A 25,297-nucleotide genomic window follows, 5' to 3' on the forward strand; every position below is an offset into this window, starting at 1 on the left:
CCTTTCAGCATTGCAGGGGAGGGTGTTCTGTGAGTAGGCTAAGGGAGAAGGATGGAGAAATTTTCCTGCTTCAGGGACAAAATAGTCCCTGGCAACTGCTGCTGTGGCATGGTCTGTTTGCTGGAGGGAGTGGGCTGCACTCTCCTTGAATTCTTAGATCTGCCTATGACTGCATCCAGGTACGTGTACTTACGTTTTCCAATTCTTTTTGCTGATCACTTCAACTTTTTAGTCAGGTGAGAGAGTTTTTGGATCTTGTCATCATTCAAGTGTATACATCTTGCTTAGTCATCTTTATAAGGCTTTTATATGATTTAAGAGTTGGAAGCTTGGAGCAGGCCCTGCTGAAAGCAGTCTTCCTTTACCAGAAACTCATCTGAACTTGTCAGCTTGTCTATTCTTCAGTGATTTATAAACAGTTAAGTCTAAGGTTATAGCATACTGAAAATAGCAGCTGGACAAGTGAATTCTGTGATATAGTCTTAGTACAGCAATTGGACATTTGAAAGATCATAGCTATGTTGGGCTGAATTTCCTGACTTAAAATGGCATTTTCAGTGGAAAATATGAAACTTGTGTTGCTTGGTTTATAATTTCTCAAAAGTCCTCCATTTTGGGTCTGGAATTACTTATGATTGTTTTCAGTCCAAAAGTTAATTTTTATAAGTCAGTTAAAATGCCAGTCAGATATTGAGAAATGTCACATGGATGTTTTGGAGGAGTTTTATATATTTTCTTTCAAATAAGAAAGAAACAAAAACCCAATGAAATAATACAGCTGTATTTTAATTGTACAGAAATAATGGAGTTCTTGTTCTTGCCTCTTTTCATTAGACTAGGGTTTTTGGGGAGAATGAATGCTTTACATCTAATTGCATGCTCCAATCATCACTTGGAACAGGGGTAGGCAACCTGAGCCGTGCATGCCGTAAGTGGAATAGGTAGCCTCCTGTATGTGGTACACAGCAGATCAAGGAACACATCAATAGAAAGAGCAGGGAACAGAAAGCAGAGAAAGAGATCAAGCAAGGGAGTACAGGAAAGATAGCAGAAAGCAGAGGAAGAGATCAAGCAAGGGAGTACAGGAAAGGGAGCAGAAAGCAGAGCTGCTGCAGAGCAGAAGGGGGAAGAGGATTGGAATGGTACTCAGGGGATTATCTGGTGGTGTGCCTGCCACACAGCTTATTTTCCAAACCAGTGGAGAACAATTCTCTCTCTCATCTTCCACCCTCTTCCTACCCATCTATTTATAGTGGCATGTATGTAATAAATGTAACTGGAGCAAGGATAAGCTAAAGTACTGGGGCTAGAAATCTTCATGTTACTAGTTTTGATCAGTGATGATACAGATATTCAAAGTTTTGCGCCCACCATGAAGGAGACTTATTTTCTTTCCTTCCATTTCGGTGTTCATAGAATTCTAATTGACCAAGCTGTTCAGGATAGTTAGTACTTTGGGGAGTCTGTTACTTTAACTCTGAAAGTTATATGTGAGGGGTCTCCCATCTGTTTTGCAGATGAAATCTTGTGTGTCAGGACTGGATTTGGCTGCATCGGTTGCAATTCTGCTTAGAAGATGTAAAGTTGGTGTAAAGTTGTGGTTTCTAAAGACGGCTTAAGAATGTTGAGCTATAATTCTGACCTGGGCCTTTGTCTAGTTAACTCCAATGAAGAGAGGTTGGATTCATGATTTAGAAAGTTAGTAAATTTCTGAAGAAGAGCAAAGTGCTGGCATATCTTAAAATAACATTTGCTTAGAGATCTGAAGGAACTACTACTTGCCACTTATTTCCTATGTCTTTTTTTCAAGGAAGTCATTGAGAATGTCGAGAGAGAGCAGCTCTGGGAATGCCTAGAGCACTGAGATTTCTGTGGTACCATTACAAACTTGGTTTTAGATCTATTATTGAGATAGTTATAACTAGTTTCGTTGGCAGATGGATTCCCCTCTTGGCAACCAACAAAGGCAAAGTGTCCATATTAAATATATTAGCTGGCTCTTAAAGTTTTTGATGTATTTGTTCACTACAACAGGATTTCATGGTGTTGCTTGAGTGCTTTTTTCTTCTGCCTTGTGGGAACCTAAAGGGTGGTATTGTGTGATTGCTAGTCTGGCTGAGGACTCTCATGTATCATGCCAAAAGGACGTATTCTGTCACCTTTTGTTGAATGTGTCTGTTGGGAATACTGTGTTGTTTTCACACCTGTAGTGCTTGCAGTATGCTAATGACACTGCTGTGTTAGTCCTCTTCGTTATATACAAATGCCATACCTACTCAACATTTTCTGCCCATAACCAGGACCAGGAGGAGTGCAGTTTCTGGATGAGGTTTGAAATTAGTACCTGGATGAGGGTTTAACCCAGTTATAAGATGATGTGATGCTGATTGTTGGAACTGGATTACAACCAGAGCGGGTGTTAGAGTTGATAGGTATCCCCTTGATGGAAAGAATTTGCCTTCTATGAATAGGGAGCATGGTTTTGGATCCTGATCGATTTTCCCCCCCCCCCAATTACTCTGACATTACAGGTGCTTCTCTTGATGCAGATTTTGTCTTGTATATGTTTTTGTTGCCTCTAGATTAGGTTACTGTTTATGCTGTATTTTTCAATAATACCTGAAGACCACCCAGAAACTTCATCTAGTAAAGAATACAACTATACACCTTTTTCAGTGGTACTTTCCACAATCTGCTGGATTGCCATCAGCTGTATTAACTTCTTTCTTTGCTTTTGAAGGCACTAAGGTGCTGGTTTTGACCTTAAAAACCTTTTATATTTTAGTCTGCCAACCTCAAAAACTTACTGTTAGTGTTCAGAACAGGAGGGAACAGCTCTGGCACCCAAGGTAGCACACGCACATCATCCCACTCAGATTGTAACAAGTGAGCTGATGCAAGGACATTTAAAGCAAAGCTCCATCAACTCTGGAATTTGATCTTCTTGTTCCAGCAACAGAGCCCCAGTCTTCTGATTTTCATGGCACAAGCTTCATGTTTGCCCAGGCTTTTGTTAGAGGAGGCTGGAGCAGGGGAGAAATAGGATTCTGAATCTGATCAAATTTATTGTGCAGCAACAATGATGTATGTTGAATAATATGCATGCACTTATATCTTGGCAAGGCACGTTTTACAAACCTCCAAAAGTCTAATAAAAATGAGATCACGCAACACTGAATAATGGCTATTATTAGGCAAGTATTAAAATAAAAGAGTCTGTTTGCCTCCTAATTTTTTCCCTTTGTAAAGCTGTACAAATAAACTAGATGTCCAGTGTATGTTACCCTCTTTCTAAAACTAATTGCATACAAGTAGTGTCTTTATACACACATTTTGTTTCTCTTGTAATTGAATGCCCAGTTCTTACACAGGTTATATGCTAGGGGAGCCAAATTTTAAGTTTATTGTGGGTTATTATTAACTTTGATTTCTCTTGAATGCTTTATATCATTAGATATTTCATTAACACCTTTTTGCATCTTAATCTGTACAAAATTTGTCCTAAATATTTACCATTCTTCTGAAGGAAAGCATTTACTAAATGTTCAGATAACACCACAGAACTCCTATCAATCAGATGCTAGCAATAAATGGCTCGCAAATCTTCAGGAAGCTTGAATTATACATTGAACCTCTTTCTGTAGCACCCCTATGAAAAATCTTGAAACCCAACTCCTTTTAGTTTCTTGTTTCATTTTTTGGTGTGTGATTTCTTTTTCTGAAGATTTCGTAAAATGAACAAACGTCTGGTTCCCAGAAGACCCCTGAGTGCCTCCTTGGGTCAGCTCAATGAGGTGGGCCTGCCTTCAGCAGCTATCCTCTCAGATGAAGGGGCAGTGGACTTGCCCAGTAGAAAATCCTCTGCCCTGCCGAATGGAATTGTGTCAACGGGCAGCACAGTGGCGCAGCTTATCTCACGAGGGACCGACTCCAGCTATGATTCAGCTCTGAAACCAGGGAAGATCGATCACCTGAGCAGCAGTGCCCCTGGATCCCCTCCTGACTTGTACGGGTCTTCCTAAATATTGTTCAAAGTGTTGTGTGTGTAAATGTGGTGGAAAAAATAAGGAACCCTAAATCCACCATAGAAATGAAACAATAATTTTCTGCAGTTTGCTTAAAAATGGTATAGAAAAATTCTGCTTACTTCCTGATTTCTATAAGGGAAAAGTGGTTTGAGCCATCAAAATACAGAGTTTTGAAAGGATACGATATTTACTTTACATTTGCTGTTTCAAGTGCTTTGAGGTGCATGATGCAGCCTAATTAGTAATGATGTCTTTCTACCTTAGGCTGGAGTCTGTCCCTAAGAGCTCACTTCCAGCCTTACCAGTGAACCCACATCCTGTGCCCACTAGAGGTCCAGCAGACCTGCCTCCGATGTCTGTCTCCAAGCAGATGCAAATGGTTCCACGAGGGTCCCAGTTATATCCTGCTCAGCAACCAGATATGTTTTATCAGGATCCTAGAGGAGCTGCCCCACCCTTTGACCCAGGACCTTATCAACAAGGTGAGTGTGCCAGGAACAGCCCTTTAGTCTTTTGCCCTCCTTTCAGTTCTGCTCTTCCTTCCCATCCTGGTTTTTCCTGATTTTTTTACTTGGCCCTTCAACTTTGTGTTTTCTTATGGTGGCATGAGGGTTAAAGGCTTTCTGTGCTAGCACGGAGTAAAGATTGTGGGTAAGCTTTAGTGATGAACTTTTCAGTCAGCCAAAAAAAATATATTTTTGTTGTTGTTGTAAGAGTTCAGCCAGCCACATACAAAGAGGTTTTTTTCTTGCATTAAGTGAGACTTCCTCTTTGTTTCATTTTGTTTTTGTTTTTTAGAGGTGTGTTCACTTAGTATAAAAAGATCACTCAAGAATGATTTGTTAAGTGCACTATATAAGATAGAGATCACAGGTTGTTGTACCTCAGTTTACTTATGGTAAATGGGGAGGGGGGAAACTGTGACAGGTACATATAAGGTTTCGCATGAAAATTACTTAGAGGTCCTTAAATAGAAGGTCCATAGGTACTTCAGTAATGTTTGCATCAGAGAGTAATAGGTGTGGAAGCAAAGAAAGGAAGGGATAGGAAACAAAAGAGGGATAAAATAGGGAAGCAAACAAGGAAGTAGTTATGGGTGAAGGACAGATTGGAGGAAGAAGAGGTTGCTAGAAATGAGAGGGACAAATGAAGAAAGTATAGCTTTAAAGAAACAGAAGGGTTCTCGTAATGCGTGGTAAATTGGGAGAGAAGACAAAACCAACAGAGAGAGAGAGAGAGAGAAAAGAATTAAAAGTGAAGCAGAGAATAAGTTTCTAGAAAAGAGCAGGCAGAATAAGTGAGAGACCTAAAGTAATAAAATGTTTGTTTGGCTTCAACTCTAAGTAAGAACCCTATCTATCTACAAACTTTGACCCAAAACATTTAATTTTGTGTGTATGTGGATTATCCAACAGGTTGGGGGGAAAAAAATCTCTGAAACCTTCATAAAACTGGGAACTTGAACCCTGTTTAGCTTTTTCTCTACAGGGCTTGAAGTCTATTCCTACATCTAGGGAGTGGAACCAACTTTTTCAGTTCATCTGGAGTCTTGGAAATCTGTCTGTGTAATGGCAGTAGCAAATACAGGCAAACTATGTTTTAATTTTGTTGATTTCTTGAAGGATGTTGCTCAGGTTGTCAGCACCCATTCATACACTCATAAAATGTTGAAGAGACCTGTACTGAGTTCATCCTTGTAGGAGAGAGAATATTATTCCTTTTGATCCATGCAGAAGAGAATAGGCTGCAGCAACTAATCTGTGCTGGGCTCAACATTCGCTGCTGAGGCTCCTCTCCTGCTGTTTGCTAGCTTTTCACTTTCCTGATGCCTTGTATGGTTCCCCTCACTTCCTGGATTGTGGTTTATTGCTTTCTCACTAATGCTCTCACTTTTCCACATTTATGTGAAAACTTACTATTTACAGCACTTGGAACATGCAGATATGTTAAAAAATTATTTGCTGCTCCTGTTCTTCAAGATGGCTGTAGATTGGGATATTTTGATCAAGCAATTGATGATCAGTGATGTTTCTGTTTTTTCCATTCTTGTTTCATATATTCAGGAGTGTACTATTCTACTCAGTCCTCGCAGTGCATGCCTCGTTTCGTCCGACCTCCATCAGCTCCTGAACCTGGTCCTCCTTATTTAGAGCATTACCCGGCTTATCTCCCGGACCGCGTGGTGAACTCCCAGTACACGCCACCACAACAGTATCCTCCAATGGGGCAACCCATTTACCCACCACACTATGACAGTCGTCGTGTGTATCCCCCTGCTCAACCATACCAGCGAGAAGATATTGTCAGAGGAAGCCCTGTGCCCATTGAAATTCCCCAGACAGCTGTGCCTCCATATGTACAGGAATCCAGGGACAGATACCAGCAAATGGAGGGTTATTGTCCAGTGGCTCCACATCTTGGTCAGATCAGACCTTCATGCCACAGAGTATGACTTAATAAATATATTTTATTTACTTCTGTCATCTGCTCAGAAAAAGAAAACAAAGTTATATTTGGTACATTTTCCTTCAGAGTTGAAATGCATTTGAGGGGGGGAGTTAAACTAAAAGCTCAGTTTTACGTAGGGCTGCATATAGAGCAGATGAATTTATTTCTTCCATCATATTTCTCCCTAAAAGGCAGTTTCAGACATACTGAGACTATTTGTGTATTGAGATACAATTCAACAAAGAGTTTTATTTGAGAATGGGGGGGAAATCAGGAACTTGAGTTGGCATTTTAATTGGAAATTGACTTAAATTATTAAAAAAGGAGTTAAATAATCTGAAAACTTCTGTTTTGGAGTTTTCCAAAAATCATTATTAATGTAGTCCTAGTAAGGTAGGCCATGTTCCTCCTCCTAGCCAAATTTCTAAATTAATCAGAACTACTTATGAATCAGCAGTGAAGTTGAATCTTGATAAAACACAGGACTCTGTACTAGTGACTTTAAGTATAGAAATGTTGTATCATCATCTTGGGAACCTTTGAGGTCCCTGGCTTTTTTGAGCTTTTATTTTAGCTAAACATAGTTTTATAGAGATTTTATTGCTGGAGATGGACTCTCTCTCATATGCAGAACAGGTACAGCATGGGCAAATAGGACTGTGTGCCTCCTGGCACAGACCATCTTTGACCTGAAGGATAATTCAAGAAGAGGACATTTGTTAGGGAAGTGGGAAAGTAATTCATGACCTATTCTGTATTTGGCCCCTTGAGTTGAGTGAGATTTGTCAAGTGGAATGGCAGTACAATACCATTTGGTGCTGAGGATATACATCTGATCAAAACTGGAAAAAGGTCAAATTTTGCTTTCCATAAACCATGAAACAGAATGAAAGCAATCATTCCACAACACAGCTGAATCCAAGGGGCAATGTGGAAATTAAAAGTTTGCTATCCTATTACCCAGTCTATGAATTACTTTAAAATAATTCATGGATTAAAATTTGCTATTCTATAAATTTATTAGTCATCCAAACTGATGAATCTGTTTGAGGTACAGTCCTGTTCATGAAGCATGATTAGTTAGGAGAATAAGATATACATTATACTGCTGCTGTTTTGTGTCTCAGGAATGACAGTTTGCCATTCTCTGTCTTGGAGCATTATGGTCATAAATGCACAAAGTAGTGTAGATTAAAATATTAATTTTTGGTCCTGGTGTGAATTTTGGATTTAAAAAAATGCTAGAACCAGTGGGCTAGATTTGGGATTTTCAACCTTTTTTAAGGAGGGTACCTCTTCTGGAGTGTACCCCGTTCCAGATGGGTGGGGGGTGGGAAGATGAAGCTGGCAGTGGCAGAGTGGTGAATGGTGGCAGTGGAGGGCAGGGAGCTCACACATAGCAGCCACCACCACCATTCACCATTGTGTGCTGCCGCCACGCACTGCTTCCCCCCACCACTGTCCCAAGTACCTCCTGGGACCGTCCGAAGTACCCCCAGGGGTTGACAACCCCTGGGCTAGATAGGGCTCCAAGTATTTTCGGTAATTTGATACCCTGTATTTTTGGGGAAGCTTGCATTATTGCCCACTTGAACTCTCTGTGGAGTAAATGACATTTCAGCCCGCAAGACGTGCAAAATTTCGTATGAAGAAAAGTCTTAATTGGTGCATTTGGTGTTAGCTGATCAATATTTTTTCCCCATGTTTCTCCTTTCTTTGTAGAATGGAATTGTATAGTTGTATGTAAAACAGCTTTTTACAAATGAATATCCTTTTTATGTTTAAAATTTTTAGGAGCCTTGTAATAGATTTCCATCTTCACCTCAGCCCCATCCCAGTCTGGATGAGCTTCACCGCCGACGGAAGGAAATCATGGCCCAGCTAGAAGAGAGGAAGGTGATCTCCCCACCTCCCTTTGCACCCTCGCCAACTCTGCCTCACACTTTCCACCCAGAGGAGGTAAGCACATTTTTAAGTAAGTCTTTGGGTTGCTGGTGTCATCAGAAATGGTCGTAGGGAGCTAGTGGGGTCAGAGGAAAAGCATGCATTAGTGGCAAACATTTTTCACGCTACTTGATCTTCTGAAAAGCTGAAATGATGGGCCTATTAAACAGGAAAGGAATTTTTTTTAATGGTATGAGGGAGATCTCTACAGGTATGAAGGGTCCTTATGGTGACATCTTGAGGAAATGATACTTGGCTGGCCATTAGTCCATTGGTCTGTCAGTAGTGCTTAGTTGTGTACAGGGATCCAGGTTTTCCGTTTCCCACAGGAAAATGGAGAAAAATGTGGATTTCTCGTTTTAGTAGAGAAATGCGTGGATTTTGCACTTCTGCAAAGAGCTCTCTACAGGCTGGTAGAGTTCTAGGCTGCAGAGGGCTGGGGGAGTGGGAGGAGGGTGGTCAGACAGGGTGTGCCATGTGCATGCCAGGCAGCCTGGAGTGCAGCTCCTGCAGGTAAGTCTGGCTGGGGTTGGGGATTGAGGCCCCCATAGGGAGGGAGTGAGTAGGGCAGGGCTGAGGCTGGGGCTGCTGCCCAGTCAGGCAGCACGTGCAGTTTGGGGCCCAGGACTGGAATGTCATGGAGCTGCGAGTGGCTTGTCTAGGGGATGAAGATGGGGCCAGCTCCCAGCCACAGTGCACACTTCTGGGGTGGGGGAGGCAAGTGGCAGGGGGACCTGTGCCCCCCAGATCTGTGCGCAGGGCAGGGGTGGGCTGTGGGCTCGGGCTCCCCACCCTGCTGCCTTTCCCTGGGGCCTCTGTGGCTCAGCGGGCGGGACCCAGCGTGGCAAGGCAGAGTGGAGCAGGGAAGCTCCTTGCCACTGTGAGCTCTGCCCTGCCCTAGTGACACGACCCTTCTCACTGGCAGCAGCAGGGGTGGTGGTGCAGGGTTGTGCCCCTCATTGATGCAGGATGGGCAGGGGGTGTCACCATGGGAACAGAGCTCACAGTGGCAGCAACATGCTTCCTTGCTCTGCCCTGATGCACCAGGTCTCACCTGCTCAGCCGTGGAGGCCCCAGGGTAGGGCAACAGGGTGGGCAGCCTAAGCCCACAGCGGGCAGCCAGCCCCCACCCCACACAGAGATCTGGGCAGGCATGGGTCCCTTGGCTGCCCCAAGAGTGCGTGCCAGGAGTGTGGTGGGGAGCCAGGTCCCCTGAACCCACAGCAGGCAGCCTGCACCCGCCCCCTTCATTTGGCTCTGCTCTGGCTGTGCCGTCCATGGAGGAGGGAAAGCTGGCATAGGCATCGGAAGGCCAGGGCTAACAGCTTAGCCCTGCCAAATGCAGGCAGCCCAGGCGCAGGCTCTGGGTGGCTGCAGTGGTGTGGCAGAGGCGCACACAGGCAGAGATGAGCAGCTGGAGCCTGCAGACGGCCAGGAACTCAGCCCAGCCCAGCAAGTGCAAGTGTGGAGCAGCACCCAGCAAGTGCATGTGTGGATGGGAAGGGGTGCAGGGGAGGGAAAGGGTATAGGGGGGCAGATCAAGGCCCCTGCCGGGGGGTGGGGGGAGGGTGTGAATGGGGCCCCGGGGTGGGTTGCGGGATGCTCAGTGTCTGGGTGGCTCATCCAGGGATGCAGAGGGGTTCCTGACACTGCGTGCACTCCTGGGGCAGCCACAGGGGATACATGCCCCCCAATCTGTGCTGTGTGCAGGGCAGAGGCGAGCTGCTGCTGCAGGCTACACTCCACCACCCCACTGCTGGTGCCCTGGCAGTGGCGTGACGCCACATGCCTCCCATAGCCGGGCAGGCAATGCAGCCAGCGCGCAGGAGGCACATGACATCGCACCACTCCTGGGGCACCGGCAGCAGGGTGCAGAGCCCAGCCCACAGTGGCAGCCTCCACCCTGCACACACATTGTTGGAGGTGCATGCCCCCATATCTGCCCCGGGGGTGCGCATAGCGGTGGGAGACAAACCATCTGGGCTCCAAGCGTCTTGCAACCCACCCCAGAGCCCCATTCACCCTTGCCTCTGTCTCTGCCTCACTTCCTCCTTCACCACAAGGGCCTTGATCTGCCTCCCTTATACCTCTTCCCCACAACAGACTTACTTGCTGGGAGGGGGCGGTGCATGTGCGTGCAATATATATAAGCTAAGCTTTCTGTTGTGGCTCTGGTCAAAATTCTGCTAGCTTCAAGTTAACTGTCACAGAAGTCGGCAATGCCTGTGATACGCCTCCTTCAACTTACTTACAAAACTAGGTTTTTTTTTCTCGACAGTACTTGGATGAAGACCTGAAGGTAGCTGGGAAATACAAAGGAAATGACTATAGTCAGTACTCTCCCTGGTCATGTGACACCATTGGCTCCTACATTGGAACCAAAGATGCAAAACCCAAAGATGTTGTGGCAGCAGGGAGTGTGGACATGGCGGTAAGTTGAGATGTAAGATTGTCAGTAATAACATAAATTGTAGAGACGCTCCTTTTCTTGCTTTGCAGAGTGACTGTAGCATGTGTATTTGAGCCCTAATGTATCATGCAGTCAAAGGGATAGCGTGAATGTTTGCAGCAAAGTTCCAGTACCCAGAATTACTTCCAGGATAGTTGCAGATGCAATGTGATACTGAAGCTTGATACTGACTATGCATTTCAGCACTTTTCTGACTCTTCTTTACTGTGCAGTCAGTTTGCCATTAAAACCATGACTGTCTGCAAGTGATCTCCTTTATGGGATGAAAATACTCAACGTTTTTCATTAAAATGCAATAGCAACACAGGCAATATTCATGCAGCCTACTGAATAGGAAGGTCCTGGTGCTGCTGTATTTTTTGTAAAGACTGTTTTGCCTGAAGGCTTGTCAGGGTATTGCATTTACCAGCTATCCCTGGTCTGAACTGTACATTTCTGGAGGGGGTTTGTTGTCAGCTTCTGTTCCTCCTCTGCATGTAGTCAGTCTTTCTTAGTTCCCTCCTGTCTTCTTGGAAGCAGATGCTTGGGGCTCCCCTCTGCTGAGTTTACCCTCTTTCTGGACCTCAGCTGAGCTATATGAGGAAGCTAATATGAAATATATACCATATTTTCTTGCATACTACATATGCCTTTCCCCCAAAATCAGCCCCCAAAATTGAGGTGCATGTCTTTGATCAACTAAAACAGGGAAGCTGATTTTTCTGCCTGGAATAGAAGCAGAATCCCACCCTGCTGACTGTCACCCACTTATTTCTGCTTTAAAACCAACTACTCAGTAGCAGCAGTGGCATTTCTAGTCAGGTAGCTGAGGGACACCATTGACCTGGTGGCTTTTTGTTCTTAATTCCACAGGTGTGTGTTTCCTTTTTAATGGTCTTGATATTCCACTAATTAAGCTAACCTTTATTCTGGCAAATTTGCTGTCTGGTAGCTATTCCTGGTCCCTCCTTTTCTATTTCCCAGCCATACAGACTTTTTAACACTTTTCAAAATTGTAGATCCACCTATGGAGACCAGTCTTCAGAAGCAACTAGGGTTTCAGTATTTCACTAAGCAAGAAAGAGAAACTTAGTGGATTAAAGATTAAGCCCTGTCCCTGTTCCATGAAGCCATAACATTTGAAAAATCTTTTTTTCTTCGTTCTCCCTTCCCAAAAGCAAGGTGCATGTCTTGAAGTATGCACTGCACAAGAAAATGCAGTGTTTAGCAATACGAGCTGTATGAAATAGTGGAGATAAAAGGGGGCTTCCTCCCAGAAAAAGCAGAGTAAGGAGGGCTGAAAATTCCTTTCCTCAGCAGCTTTGGACAGTGGGTTAATTTGGTTTAATCTGCAGTTTTCTGCCATATCTTTTATGTTTGTATTTGGCAGAACTGTTACATTCTAAACTTGAAAAATGGTACGAGATACTCAAAATGGAGCAAGTGGTATTTGAGAGGAAGAGAGAAAAGCCTCTTTTTCTTATCACCAAGAAGGGAGTTCCTCTCAGACCCTTATGTTGGCTAGATTAGTATGGTTGTTGTCTCACAGCTCTCAGCTTTCCACTGAAAATGCTTCCCAGTAGACTTCCCCAGCCATAGCAAGTAAACTCCTTAGCCTTTTCTGCACGCTCCGTTCAGAGTGCTTGCATTTTGTATTGCCGATGTCCTCCCCCCTTTTTTTTGTAAGATACCCTGGTCCTTCCATGTATTGATGATGTCCCAAATATTTGTCACCAGCAGATTTCATTAACATATACTTACCTACTTTTATGACAGTCATTAGTGAAAATTATTTAGTAATATTGATATCATACCTGATGATGTATTGTAGAACTCCACTAGTAACCACCTTCAAGTCTTGTAGGCTCTCTGCTTATTACTAATATCCTTTTTGAATTGGTTATTCATTCAGTTAGTTCCTTTTCCACACAAGTTTTTTCCTTTACTTTGGATGCAGGTAGTATCCTATGCAAGGTGCACCAGCACCTTTTTTAAAGAGATTCACAGCCTCTCCTACATAGCTCCTCAGTCCAGCTAACATCTTTAATTGCTTCCTTAAGTTTGAGTCTTCTGAAAATAAAAAAAATAAAAAAACCTTGGAAGAACAAAATAGTAGGTTTGTAACCGTTTAATATAAATGGACTTAAGCTGGACTGTGCGATCAGATCTTCTATAATGTCTTTACTATTTAAAAACAAGTCTAAAATAACAAATCCAAAATCAAATCATGGCTCTTGATCTTGAGAATTTAAGGGTAAACATTTGACTTCTCCTTTCCTGGGTCATTTGTATTTGTGCTGGAAAAGAAACAAGTATGAACCATCTCCTTGATTAGAGAACACTCATCCACGCACAGATGAACTGGATTCTGACAGAAGTACTCTACCAAACAATGACTGCCATTTAAATGTAAGATGAGGCCATTGGCTGTATAGAGAGCTGTGATTGTCTTCCATCTTTGGAAGAATGTCTCTTTACCTGTTCTCCTCCTCCTCTGGTATAATGCATCTGATCTTCTTCTCGTCTTCCTTTCCCTTGTCATGGTTGGCCTTGATCCTTCTTAGTTTCTTCACAGTTATTACTTTCTTCTCTGTGTAATCACTGCTATTCAGACTCCTTTAGTTAACAGTGGTGGTAGATAACATTGCAAGCTTGATCAACTGAAGTGGCTATGTCCAACTGTGGAAGTTCTGAACTGTGGAACAGCGAGTCTGGCTGGAGACAAGGACTAAGAGGAGGAACAAAAAACAAAAATGCCATATATAATAAACTTTTTCCCTGCTACTTGCTGGTAAATCGTGGAAAACACCAGTATGGACCATATTTTTCAAGTCTGTCAGGTGAACAAAAATTGCCTATACTAGTATTTTCCATGATTTGCCAGCAAACAGCACAGAAAGAGAAAGTTTTTACTCTCCTTAACTTAGGTTGTCGGCTTTAATTTTTTTAAATTTCTTGTTCAGAATGTAGATAATAAAACCATTCGTGATCAGCGGTTGGACATGCAGAGAAGAGCAGCAGAGACGGGGGATGATGACCTCATCCCATTTGGAGACCGGCCAACTGTATCGAGGTTCGGGGCCATCTCGCGTACTTCCAAAGCGATGTACCAGAGTTCTGGCCCTATGCAGGCCATGGCAGTTCAGGGAGCTTCCACCAAATCTATGAACATATCAGGTATAATTTGTGTACATAAATATTTCTTTTACCATAGCTTTTCTTTTAACTTTTCAATGTAGTTTAAGTAAAAAGAGATACCCCTGAAAACTTAGGTGAAAATTTAAATGGTAGTTGATACCACCAAGCTCTAACTATAGAACATAGAAATGGAAAAATATGGTATCTCTGTAAATACAAGATATATTTGGAGGCTTCCTTTTTCTCATGTTGTATATGGAATTGAGCCCTACCCAGTGGGGCAGCTCCCAGCTTCCCTTGGGAGACTGTACCAGAACCAAAGGGATCTTGGTATTTGAAAAATTTTTTTAACAGGTTTCTCAGTTTTCTCCCATTGCATTCTCATTCTCATACTAAAGAATCTTTTCTCTCTGTTCTCAACCATCTGGATGTATATCTGATATAAGACTAAGAGAGGTGGTTAGCTATGTTAGTCTAGATTCAGGCAGAAGGTAGGGCAGGGTGGTAGTTTAGAACAGGGATTGTCAACCTTTTTAGACTCAAGGCACCTCTTGGAAAATGCATGGACTTAGATTTTTTTTTTATTTTTTTTTTTTACTATGCAGGGTCTTTATCCCCACCCGCCTGCTTGTGTACACCCCCTAGGGCCTTCTGAAGTACCCCCAGGGGTACGTGTACCCCCAGTCAGAGATGACCTGAGCAGGGTGCAGAGCCCAGGGCAAATCAGCCTGTGCGGGGCCCCACCCCAGACGGAAAGAAGCTGGCGGCAGATTTGGCTGTAGGGAGCGGGGTGCTGAGTGGCCAGGTGCGAAGCTGGTGGCAGAGGCGCTGAGTAACCACGGCCACTCTGCCTGGCTCCGTGGGGCCCCCCAAAGTGCGGGGCCCAGGGTGGTTGCCCCAGTTGCCCCTCCCCTGGACTAGCCCTACCCCCAGTTGACAACCCCCTGTTCTAAGGTGTCATCTTGCCCTTTGGCAAAGGTCAGATTTCCAGGATATGTTGTTAGTGTGCTCTGTGATTGGTCTCATTTATGTATTCATCTCTGGATTGTTTATCAAATGCTTTTTTTTAGCTTGAATCACTGTAACATGGAATTGATTTTCTGGATAAATCCTCCTGTTCTTTTGCAGATTACAGTCCATATGGAACTCATGGTAGTTGGGGAAGTTCTCCATATTTACCCCATCAAAATATACCTTCTCAGGGACGGTTCAGTGACAGGTGGAAATATTTATATATATATATATATATATTTACTTATTCTGTGTGCACTAGTCCTTTTTTACCAAACTGAGCAAAGCTATTAATGGCGCATCTTCTCTTTTTTTTTCCTGATCCCTTTCCTGCCCTGAAAGGGAGAGGTTATCCATGTCAGACATTACTGGTCATGGGAAACCTTTGCCCTCAGCTGAGAGGGAGCAGCAGCTCAGATTGGAACTGCAGCAGCTAAACCATCAGATCAGCCAGCAGACACAACTGAGAGGACTAGAGGTTTGTACCTGTGTCTTTGAAGAGACAAGAGATGAAGTGGGGGGAGAGAGAGAAAGAGAAAGCTGAAGTTAAATATGCCTATGAAAAGCCATTTATTCTTCCTTTAATGTTTTGAACTCCATAATATCTGGCACCAGGGTTTTCCAGCACTTCAGCAGAAAGGAAAACTGCCTTACTGTACATCAACAGGAACTGTAGACTTTTTTGCACTTAAAATCTTTAAAAACGTTATTTGCAACTTAGTTATGATAGCATATGATGTTTGTACAACATTCATGCTTGTCCTCTTTCTCTGTCTTCTCTGGGCTTAAAGTCTGCAGGAATGTTGGGAGAATACATATAGATTATTTTATTGCTCTTGGCTTTTCAGCCTTTGACAAAGTCAGTTTCTATATTCAGAAAGCTGAATGTTTTGTCTGTGTCCTTTTGGCTTTGTTGTGGAAACCTTTTCTTCCTAAACAGCACAAGCCACAAACCTGAACAAAATAGATATTGAAGATATTAATCTTTTGGGCCCCAAAGGTTTTGTTTTGAAGTCAGCTCTCCCTAGAATAAATATAATTTTGCTGGGGAGGATGGAATGGGAGTTTATTTGTAAAAACAGATGATGAGCAGTATCTATAGCTTTTTCATTTTGTAGGATTTTGCAGCAGGAGAAGTTTTAAAAACACAGGGAAGGTGTTTTTTCTGCAGCAAAGTTGCCATCTCAATTTAGTAATGATTTTCCTAGAAAGGGAAATATTAATCTCCTTCAGAAAGAATTAAAAGGTACCTTACAGCTAAACAAATTGAGGTTTTTCCCCAGCAAGAACATTAGAGAATAGTTTAGAAGTCTTTGCTTAAGCTTAATTAGCTGAGATTCTGCTTTCTAAAGCAGGGGCTCTTATTGTGGCTTTATTATGGAGTTCACAATATTTGAACAGCAACTGCAAGAAGCACACATTTCTCAGTAACTTGAAAAGTGACTTGTGTTCTTGTTCAGGACCAAGAGGAGAAATTGCTTCTTTTAAAAAAAATGTGCCTGTTTGCCTTTGCCATAATGGAAGAGTATTGGAAAGTTCCAAAACCCCTACCTTGTTTGGTTCCCTAGGTAATGCCATAACTGATTTTGTTTGCCTTCATAGTCGAAGCATAATCATTTAGGATGTAACTATAATGATTGTTGACCCTTTAGAACAAACCTGTCATCCAGGTCTTTGAGATTTGGCTATTATCTTGGTTTCAGATGCAACCAGATATTTAGAATTCAGCGGGCTTGCTCCATTGAACTGCTACAAGATTAAGTGAAAGCTAGGAATAAAACAAGTGTGATTGCATGCGTTTTGCTCAAATGACCAGAAGAATCTGTGCTAGATTCTCAGTAGTTCATACTGGAAGGAAGGGTGATCTTGTATTAAATACTCCTTTTTTTTTCTTCTCTTTAAAAAAAGCAAAAAACCCTTCAGTTGCATGTAAGAGATTTCCTTTAAAAGTGTGTTTGGAATTGTTTTCAGTCAAGACCCTTAACTTATAAGGGAAGAGAAGACTTCAGTTTTGCAACTAGGCAATACTCCTGAATTATGGCCTTGTCCCTCTTCGTGCATGAAGTGTTTTGTGTGCTCAGTTGTATGTGCTTGGCTTTATGCATTTAGGCTGCTAGTAACAGGCTGCTGTTGCAGAGGGAGGCGACTACCCTGGCAGGCCAGCCACAGCCCCCACCGCCACCTTCTAAGTGGCCTGGAATGATCTCAAGTGAACAGCTGAGTTTGGAGCTTCATCAGGTGGAGAGGGAAATTGGGAAGAGAACTCGTGAGCTGAGCATGGTGAGTGCTATGGGTATGGGAGGCAGTGAGATGGGATGCAAAGCTGCTTGGTTTGCTGCAGCACTATAACCCTTGTGATAAGGCTCTCTGCTGGATGACTGTTATCACTCTCATCCACTTCCTGTTTTTTGTTGAGAATTTCTAAATAAGCATGTTTATTTAGAATTCAAATTCTGTACAAGTAATTTATCTGCTTAAAGTACTCATTTTTTTTCTAGCCCCTTGAAAGCAAAAGTAGAGCTGAACTTATAATTGGGCAACTAGGCACAAACTCTTATGCTCAGATTTACTGCCCAGTTATTTCTCTGAGACCATGGATGGGCTAGTTGTGCTGGATAATTTGTATAATACTTTTGACATTCCATCCAGGAGAGGGCCAGCATCTAGTACTCTTTCAATATTACACATCCTTATTTTTGCTTCTCCTTGTAAGGATCAGTCCTTTCTTCGGGAAATTCTGTATCCTGAGAGAATGGACAGATTCTACTGAGTTGACTTCTGTGTCTTATGGCTTTTGTGAGTTGCTTTGTGCAAGATTGTTAATTTACAGGCATTCTTCTCTGGCCTCATGGAAGGAAGTAACAGCCTCTTTGTACAGTGCCACAACATTATTTTCTTTCATCTTTTTTTCAAAGGAGAGCCAGTCTTCACTGGATATGAAAAGCAAATTGGGCACCAGTAAACAGACAGAAAATGGACAGCTAGAGCCGCAAAACAAGGTTCCGGCTGAAGATCTGGCACTGACATTCAGGTAATTCATGATCATTTCCAGTGATCCATAGAATACATTTTCTGTAGATAACTAATAGGTTAGTTGGGACTGTCCCTTTGGATACAAGGAGCAGCTGCTGCATTTCCAACATGCTTTATAAAGACTATATGGTAGTGAAGAATGGAGTGATTCTATTTATAGTGTTAATGTGAATTTAGGATGATTCTATCTGGCAGGAGTGCAGTGAAGTTGCACATGAATTGTTAATTGTTTCCAAATAGAAAAAGAAAAAAATGTCGTCTTATTAGTAGGATTGTTTTGGGGACTTGCTCCAAAATGTTGATGTAGTCTATGAAGATATTCATAGTCAGGATAGAACCCCCTGACTTTGCATCTGCATAATGACCACTTGTGTATTTTAACAAGAGAGCCACATCTGCACTAGACAGTCATTACAACACACTGTTGGCTAGAATGTTACAGGAACCATCTTAGAAGCCTCTTAAAGCACTGGTTATAGCACCAAGGCTGAGGTCATTCGTTCAGATCTGATTAAAGTGTTTTGAAAAGAGAGGCGCACATTTTTTAGTTATTTTAGGTGAAACAAGTCTAGGTAAATTTAGTTGAGTATGGGACCAGTCTGGATAGGTCCTGCATACTCTTCACAGCATCTCTTCTCAGTCACTGAGATATGGGATGCTAAGCTAGATGGACTTGTGGTCTGACTCAGTATGTCATCTCTTAGTCTTATGAGCAGTTTGAATCTAGATGGTAACTCAGTGGATGAAAATCAGTTTTTGTTTTTTTTAGTTTTTTGGTTGTCTGGGGTTTAGCTTTACAACCCAATTGTTATAAATCTGATTTACATATCAGGTAAGTGGTAGGAAAATGCTGAACCTGGGATGTGATGTTGCTATATGCACACTAACTCTACTTTTAAAGAGAAAATTCAATGCAATATAGAAGTCATTCTGGCCTCTAAAACTAACTACAAAGAAAAATAAATCACTAAAATATTAACATTTTAGATTTTTAAAGATAATTCAAACTTCAAGATGGTAGTTTCTTTAAAGTTTGATACTATCACTGTTTTATGAGCCTCTTAGAGGGAGGAGTGTAGAAAGCATTTAATTACACAGAGAAATGAGATTGTTTCGGTGTGGTTTAAGAACCATAAATTCAGTTGCATATAATTTGCATATGGTTTGCTTAGAAGTATTTAACACTATTGTAGTAATACAATTACAGTTTCCATCTGAGCTATGGAAACAGTGACAAGTATTTCTAAATACTATTCTGAAACTTGGCTATTTTTAATATTTTAGGCATAGAATAGTTTCTGAAGTGTATAATTTGTGCACTAATGTACATTTTATGATATATTGAAATATTTAGTAAATATAATTATTATAGAAATTCTAAAATTATTCCTTTCCAGTAGTTTTGCTTCCACTTGTTACTATCGACACTTCTTCTTTCTGATGAGTATCCAGGAATCGTAGAAAATTCATTTTCTAGGCATGCATATGCCAGTTTATGCAAATTCACAAATGATTGTTGCAGCACTTTGGCAACAAATATTCAGGGCTTGCTCTTTCACTCTTTCAAATATTTTAAAATCCTCAACCCCTTTTTCATTCCACATCATTCCTTTAGCAGTGATGTTCCAAATGGATCAGCCTTGACACAAGAGAATATCAGCCTCCTTTCAAACAAGACCACATCTCTGAGCCTGACAGAGGACCCAGAGGGTGGAGGAGACAGCCATGACTCCCAGCGAACAGGAGTTACACCCACCTCTGCTCCATGAAGTGAAGAAAGCATCTCCCAGAAGTTCCGCTGGGGGGTGTTGGTTGCTTTTGTCATGTTCACTTCCAGGGGTGATCAGAGAAACCCAAGAATAACAACAGCAGCAGCAGCGAGTCCGGAGGCAATGTGCATAAACACCACTCCTAGAAACAAACCCTGCACATAGTTCACATTAATGCGTTTTTTAATTAAAAAAATGAAAATTAGCAGTATCTGCAAGCAATTCAAATTAAATTTGTTTTTGTTCTGTGAATGAACTTTATTTTAATAACATTGGACGCCTTGGATCCCAGGGCTTAAAAAAAAGATATTATATATATATACTCTGTTTGATTAATTGTATGATCTTAATGAAGTAGGTTTTTTCTTTTACTTTGTATTATTACATATCCAGTGTATAATTTCTTACACCTTCACTTCTGAACAACCAAAACAACCTGGCCACTTCCTTGTATGAATTTAAAGGTGAATGAGGGTCATGAAATGGAGGGAGGCCATAAATTGCAGTATCAGAAAAATGTGCAGCAATCTTCATTTCTGAAAGAATTTCTCTTTAAGTAGGAACTCTCTCCTAACTTACACAGTACATCTTTCTGACTATACCTGTTGGCTTTAAACAGCAGTCAATACAATCTTCTCAGTTCAGTGTAAGCATTCCATAACACCTACCCCATTACAAAATGTATATCCTAGTGTATGAGTTAACCAACAGTAAAGAGAATTCAGCGTTTGCACATCATTTTACTTGGACTAGGAGCTAGTATAATGCATCATTTTGTTGTTGGGACTAAAAAGTTCCTTGCAAGACAAGTAGGCCTAAACTAATCAAAACTTACATGCTTTGGATTTCCAAGAGAAATTGAAGAAGTTGCATTTCTTGCTCCTGAGCTTTAAGTACTTGGCTAACAAGTGGTTGTCATGGTGTAACATGACAGGCTACAAAATGTCTCTTCCTAGAAAAAGGAAGAAAGACAACACATATGTTATGGAAGGAAAATAACTAAAAATCAATTTGCAAAGACTTGCTGCCATCCATTATTTAGGAAGATGAAAGTTTCCTCTTTTTTCTTTTCTTTTTTTAAATGAATGGGATGATATCAAGGTTTGTCTCAAAGAAACGGACCATTTATTATGGAGCTGATCCACAACCCATTGAGCTAAACTAGTGAAAAAACTTCCATTCCTTTATGAGCTTTGGAACAGGGCTTTCATTTGTATATTTTTTTCAAATTTAAAAAAAAAAACCCACCCCTGCCTGCCTTCCATGTTTTTGTCACTGCTGCTCATGTATGTATGTATGTATGTATGTATGTATGTATATATACACCACTGATATATACATATATATGTCTTATGCTTTTATAATTTGCTATTCCCAGTCTGATATTTTTTATAGTCCCTAGTATGTCGGTCATTTATTTTTGGCCTTGAAGTTTTCTTGCAGGAGGAGACGGAGAATGTAAAATTGATGTGTAATAGATTTGGTAATTGGCAATTTGGTGAAAATAAAGGAGGCACTTGGTTAGCTCATATATACTATAATTAGGCAGCAATGGCTGAAAGTTCAGTGTCATGGAATCCTTTCAGGAGCAAGCTGTCTTTTTTTTCTGTTGAAGTTTCATCCAAAAATTATTCTTCAGGTGTAATTGTAATACTGTCAGAAACATTTACAGGTACTTGGAAGTTGAGAATTTTTATGACAAATGTAATCTTCTCCATCTTCCGTAGAAGGTGGACACTAAGGAGATACTTCCTTAAGTGGAATATGTTAACAGCATTTTTAAAGAAGTTACAAACCTTCCCAGCTGTGTGTTCTATTGAGGAGTTCTCCTAAAAGGTCACAGAAATGAATGAGGTTTTGCTGCACATATTTTGACCTTTTCTGCCTGTACTGGGCTGAGATCCTCTGAATGGAAAGCTCAATACTGGTTCCTCCTATTTCCTTGTTTTCCTTTCGGGACTAGACTACTAAAAAGAAAGCACTGGTTATGTAATAAAATTACTGCATTGCTTTGGTTGGGTAAAGCAAGAGTTAATAATTTTCTTGGTTTTTCTTTTTTCTCTCTTTTTTTGGTTTAGGGTTTTGTTTTGTTTTTCTTCCCCCTTAACTCCTGCTGAGGTCATAGCAACCTTGGGCTAAGCTTTGCATCCATCATAATGTTAATTAAAATAAATTTGGGGGGGAATACAGTCCCACTATTGCCTACCAGTAGGAGAGTCCAAACAGAAGACTCTTTTGAGTAGCGATTATTTAATTTGCCCAGTCAAGGCACCGCATTTATACTATTTCACATTGAATTTGATTATGCCCTACAGACCTGGCTGGTCAAGGATTTGATACACATATTGGCTTGGGATTCGAGCTTTCTTTTTTATTTAAATGAAATTTATATATAAACATATATATACAGATATACATAGTTATATCTGTATATATATTGGGTATGTTTTAAGAATTTTTTCGCATGAGCGCAGCTGTTGTGATCAAATGTCTGGGAGGAAGAAGCACTGAACAAAGATAAGGCATTTTCAGCTCCCCTCCAAACTCTCTACATTCATGCACAAGTTTTTCATTCTTGGTTGAATTTTAACATCTTTATTGCCAGAGAAGGTAGTTTTGAGGTTTTATTAATTTTTTTCCTTAATTTGTGGTGAAGAATCTTTTCTGCCCTGAATTCTTTCCATCCCTGCTACTTTCCCCTAGTCATGCATGTTTGCGCTTCACATCCTGCTTTGAAGCCTTTTGGTATGGTCCTTATCTTTCCATGAGGAAGATCAGGCCATCTCTGTGGAAAACTTGTCTGCTCTGTTCCTTCAGTCTCCCCGGTACCATAAGCTTTGTGCAGTCTTGGCATTGTGCTGGTAAATGAACTGACGTGGGGGCCCATGCTATTGTCTGCAGTCTTTAAATGCAGAGACCTACCAGCAGGTCTGCCATCACTTCATTAATTTTTATGAAGCTGATCATCTGCTACGTCCTTATTAATGCTGGAGCACATTTTAGTTGCAACAGTTAGTGCACTATTTTAATCTAGGAGGACAAGCTCCAAGTACAGTTATTGTCTCTCAGCTACAGAAATCAACTTTACATAAAAGGTTTTAGTGTCTTGTCACAGCAAATTCACCTTAAATCTTGAAGAAGAAGAATCTGGTCCATCATCACTTGTGCCAACTGGTTTCCTATTCAGAACTGACCTGATTGTTTCTAGGCCTAGGGGAAATAAAACACTACAATAAGAACAGGTCAGATCATCAAGGTTAAACGCTTCTCCATTTATGGATTTGAAAGGGGACCTTAATGTTGATTTTTGTTTTTCCTCCCTCACCACATTTTACTGTACTTTGTGCATAGTGTCCTTGTGATGATCAATCAGTCCAGGTGAATGCCCTGTTTGCACAGCATTGTAGTTTGGCTTATTAACTGTTTTTTGTTTAATTATCTACAAACTGTATTGATTCTGGCTTTGTTTCCTCTTCTCCTGTTGTCCTTTCCCAGTGTTTCTTTACAGAACTTTAGCTGCTGAAACCAGTCAAATAGGGAATCAGAAAAAGGCTTTAAATCTTTATGGAGGTTGTATAAAACTTTCTTTCTATGAAAAATGCCAGAAGAGCTGGGAGAATTGATAACTGTTCACATTGTATAAGAGGTGATTGTGAAGCAGACTGAATTTCACAGTTCTGTCTGTATTGACCACTTTTTTGTTGACTCCTTCACTTGTGCCCCATGTCCTTCACCCGCGCCCAGTCTCTGTTCCAGCTATACTGGAATTCTACCTACTTTGGTCAAATGAAACCCTGCTAAACCCTGGTTTTAGATCCTGCTCAGACAAGAGTAAACCGTATTACAATGGTGCTTGAACACTATTATTGTGTGGTAGGTAAAATAGATTTCTTCATGCAAATAGCACCTTCAAGAGGACTTCGGTAGCCTGGTTTCAGTTACAGCGGAGACAGTCTGTGGGGGCAAACTGGGAAGCTTCAAATGGCAGGCTAGGGTACACAGTGCCAGATATAAATTATTGGCCCACTCTAGTTTAGAAACATTTAATTTGTCCTGTAGTAGCATAGGTGACTTTATTACCCCAACACATACTTCTTATTCATTTCATGTGACCTAATTCATTAACAGTATAAATCTGTAAGTTCACTTTTGTAAGCTGCCATATCCTATTTCAGAATAGAAAATAGAAATCCTATAGATCTGAGGACCTTTCAGTCTTGCAGTACTGTTACCCGCCTTAACCTCAAATTCTTTTTAAGCTGTCGGCTTCTCCTGAACCTGATTCTCTCCCTCTTTCTTTCCTTCTATGGTTTGCCCATTATTCTCCCTGATCGTGCAACAGTGACAGCTTGCTGCCTCAAAACAGAGCATTCAAATGAATTCGCTTAGCCAATAACTTCTGTGAAGTTGCCTTTTCTAATGGTGTTATTACTCAGTGATGCACAAATGTGATATTGCCCCTACTGGTAGGCAAACGGGATCTGTATAAACATGGTAAACTGTTGTTTTTCTTTAATGGAGAGCCAAAGACTTGTGCTTTACACTTTACTTTTTTTCTTTTACTGGAATAGTCATTTTGGTTGTGAAATATTTTGAGTTTTGAGAGTTGACTGTATTATCCTAATAGAAATTTGCAAAGTTGTTGATTGTCAAGCCTTATACATATTTAAAATAATGGGAAGTCATCACTTCATCTGGTTGCACAATATGTGAAGGGTGTGTTTAAGCACCTAATGTGTTTGGAGATTTTTAACTTGTTCTTATATCCACTCCCATGCACTCTCCCAGCCCAGGATAATTTACAGGTAGGAGAAAGGGCTTAGAAGTGTCAGTAGTCAAGCCATGTCTATAAAAATTAAGCCTAGACTAATGTGTTGATAGCTAGCTTAAAGTTAAAATTACTAAAAAAAACAAAACAAAAAAGAAATGCTGGTGAAAGGCAAGTCCGTATTGCAAATGTGACTTTTTGCTGACTTCCAAAGAAGTCCATTTAGACTGAGAAGATTTTATAGCATTATGTTAAATCTGATATGGTAGAAGCAGACTTTTATGCAAGGATATTGCCTGTTGACAACAAGAATTTAATATTATCTGTGACACATTCATTGAACCACAAAAAATAGGAATGAGCTGTTTAATATGATATACAGTAAAGCCATTTATTTCTACTTTCCTTGAGCTCATTTATTCTCTTGCAGATTGTTCTTAGGGTTCAGAGAGGAATCCTTAAGCAATAAAAGTAACAAAGCCATCACCTTCTTGCTGTTTCCATTCATGAGTGCAGAACCTCTAAAAAATAAAAAATAATAAAATAAAATAGCAGCAGCAGTTTCAGGTCTGTAATAAGTATGTAACTACAGGGGTAGCTTTCATAAGAAAAAGAATCCTGTCAAAAAGATATATTCAGTTAAATAACAACAAACTCGATTCTTAGGGTTCATGATAATAAGTGCAAAACGTCAGAGGGTTCCGAAGCA

The 25,297-nt window shown here is 41.0% G+C and overlaps 1 protein-coding gene across 8 annotated transcripts in view; it reads left to right on the forward strand.

The window, feature by feature from the left end:
- The window catches only part of RC3H1 (ring finger and CCCH-type domains 1), a 54,568-nt gene extending 29,278 nt beyond the window's left edge, over positions 1-25,290 (forward strand). For 2 of the 8 annotated variants that reach the window (XM_014516920.2, XM_025196735.1), the window contains exons 9-19: positions 3,725-4,006; positions 4,293-4,510; positions 6,092-6,474; positions 8,271-8,435; positions 10,699-10,851; positions 13,833-14,046; positions 15,136-15,226; positions 15,361-15,496; positions 17,128-17,298; positions 17,934-18,049; positions 19,667-25,290. In XM_014516920.2, the coding sequence (XP_014372406.1) occupies positions 3,725-4,006; positions 4,293-4,510; positions 6,092-6,474; positions 8,271-8,435; positions 10,699-10,851; positions 13,833-14,046; positions 15,136-15,226; positions 15,361-15,496; positions 17,128-17,298; positions 17,934-18,049; positions 19,667-19,820 (2,083 nt within the window). In that variant the 3' untranslated portion in view covers positions 19,821-25,290. The remainder of the gene's footprint in view (positions 1-3,724; positions 4,007-4,292; positions 4,511-6,091; positions 6,475-8,270; positions 8,436-10,698; positions 10,852-13,832; positions 14,047-15,135; positions 15,227-15,360; positions 15,497-17,127; positions 17,299-17,933; positions 18,050-19,666) is intronic. The other 6 variants (XM_006017713.3, XM_014516922.2, XM_014516923.2 and 3 more) reach the window with 6 other exon arrangements.
- Positions 25,291-25,297: the final 7 nt, after the last annotated feature.

Source organism: Alligator sinensis, unplaced genomic scaffold (genome assembly GCF_000455745.1).
Source record: "Alligator sinensis unplaced genomic scaffold, ASM45574v1 scaffold31_1, whole genome shotgun sequence".
In the NCBI taxonomy this organism is placed as follows: domain Eukaryota; kingdom Metazoa; phylum Chordata; order Crocodylia; family Alligatoridae; genus Alligator; species Alligator sinensis.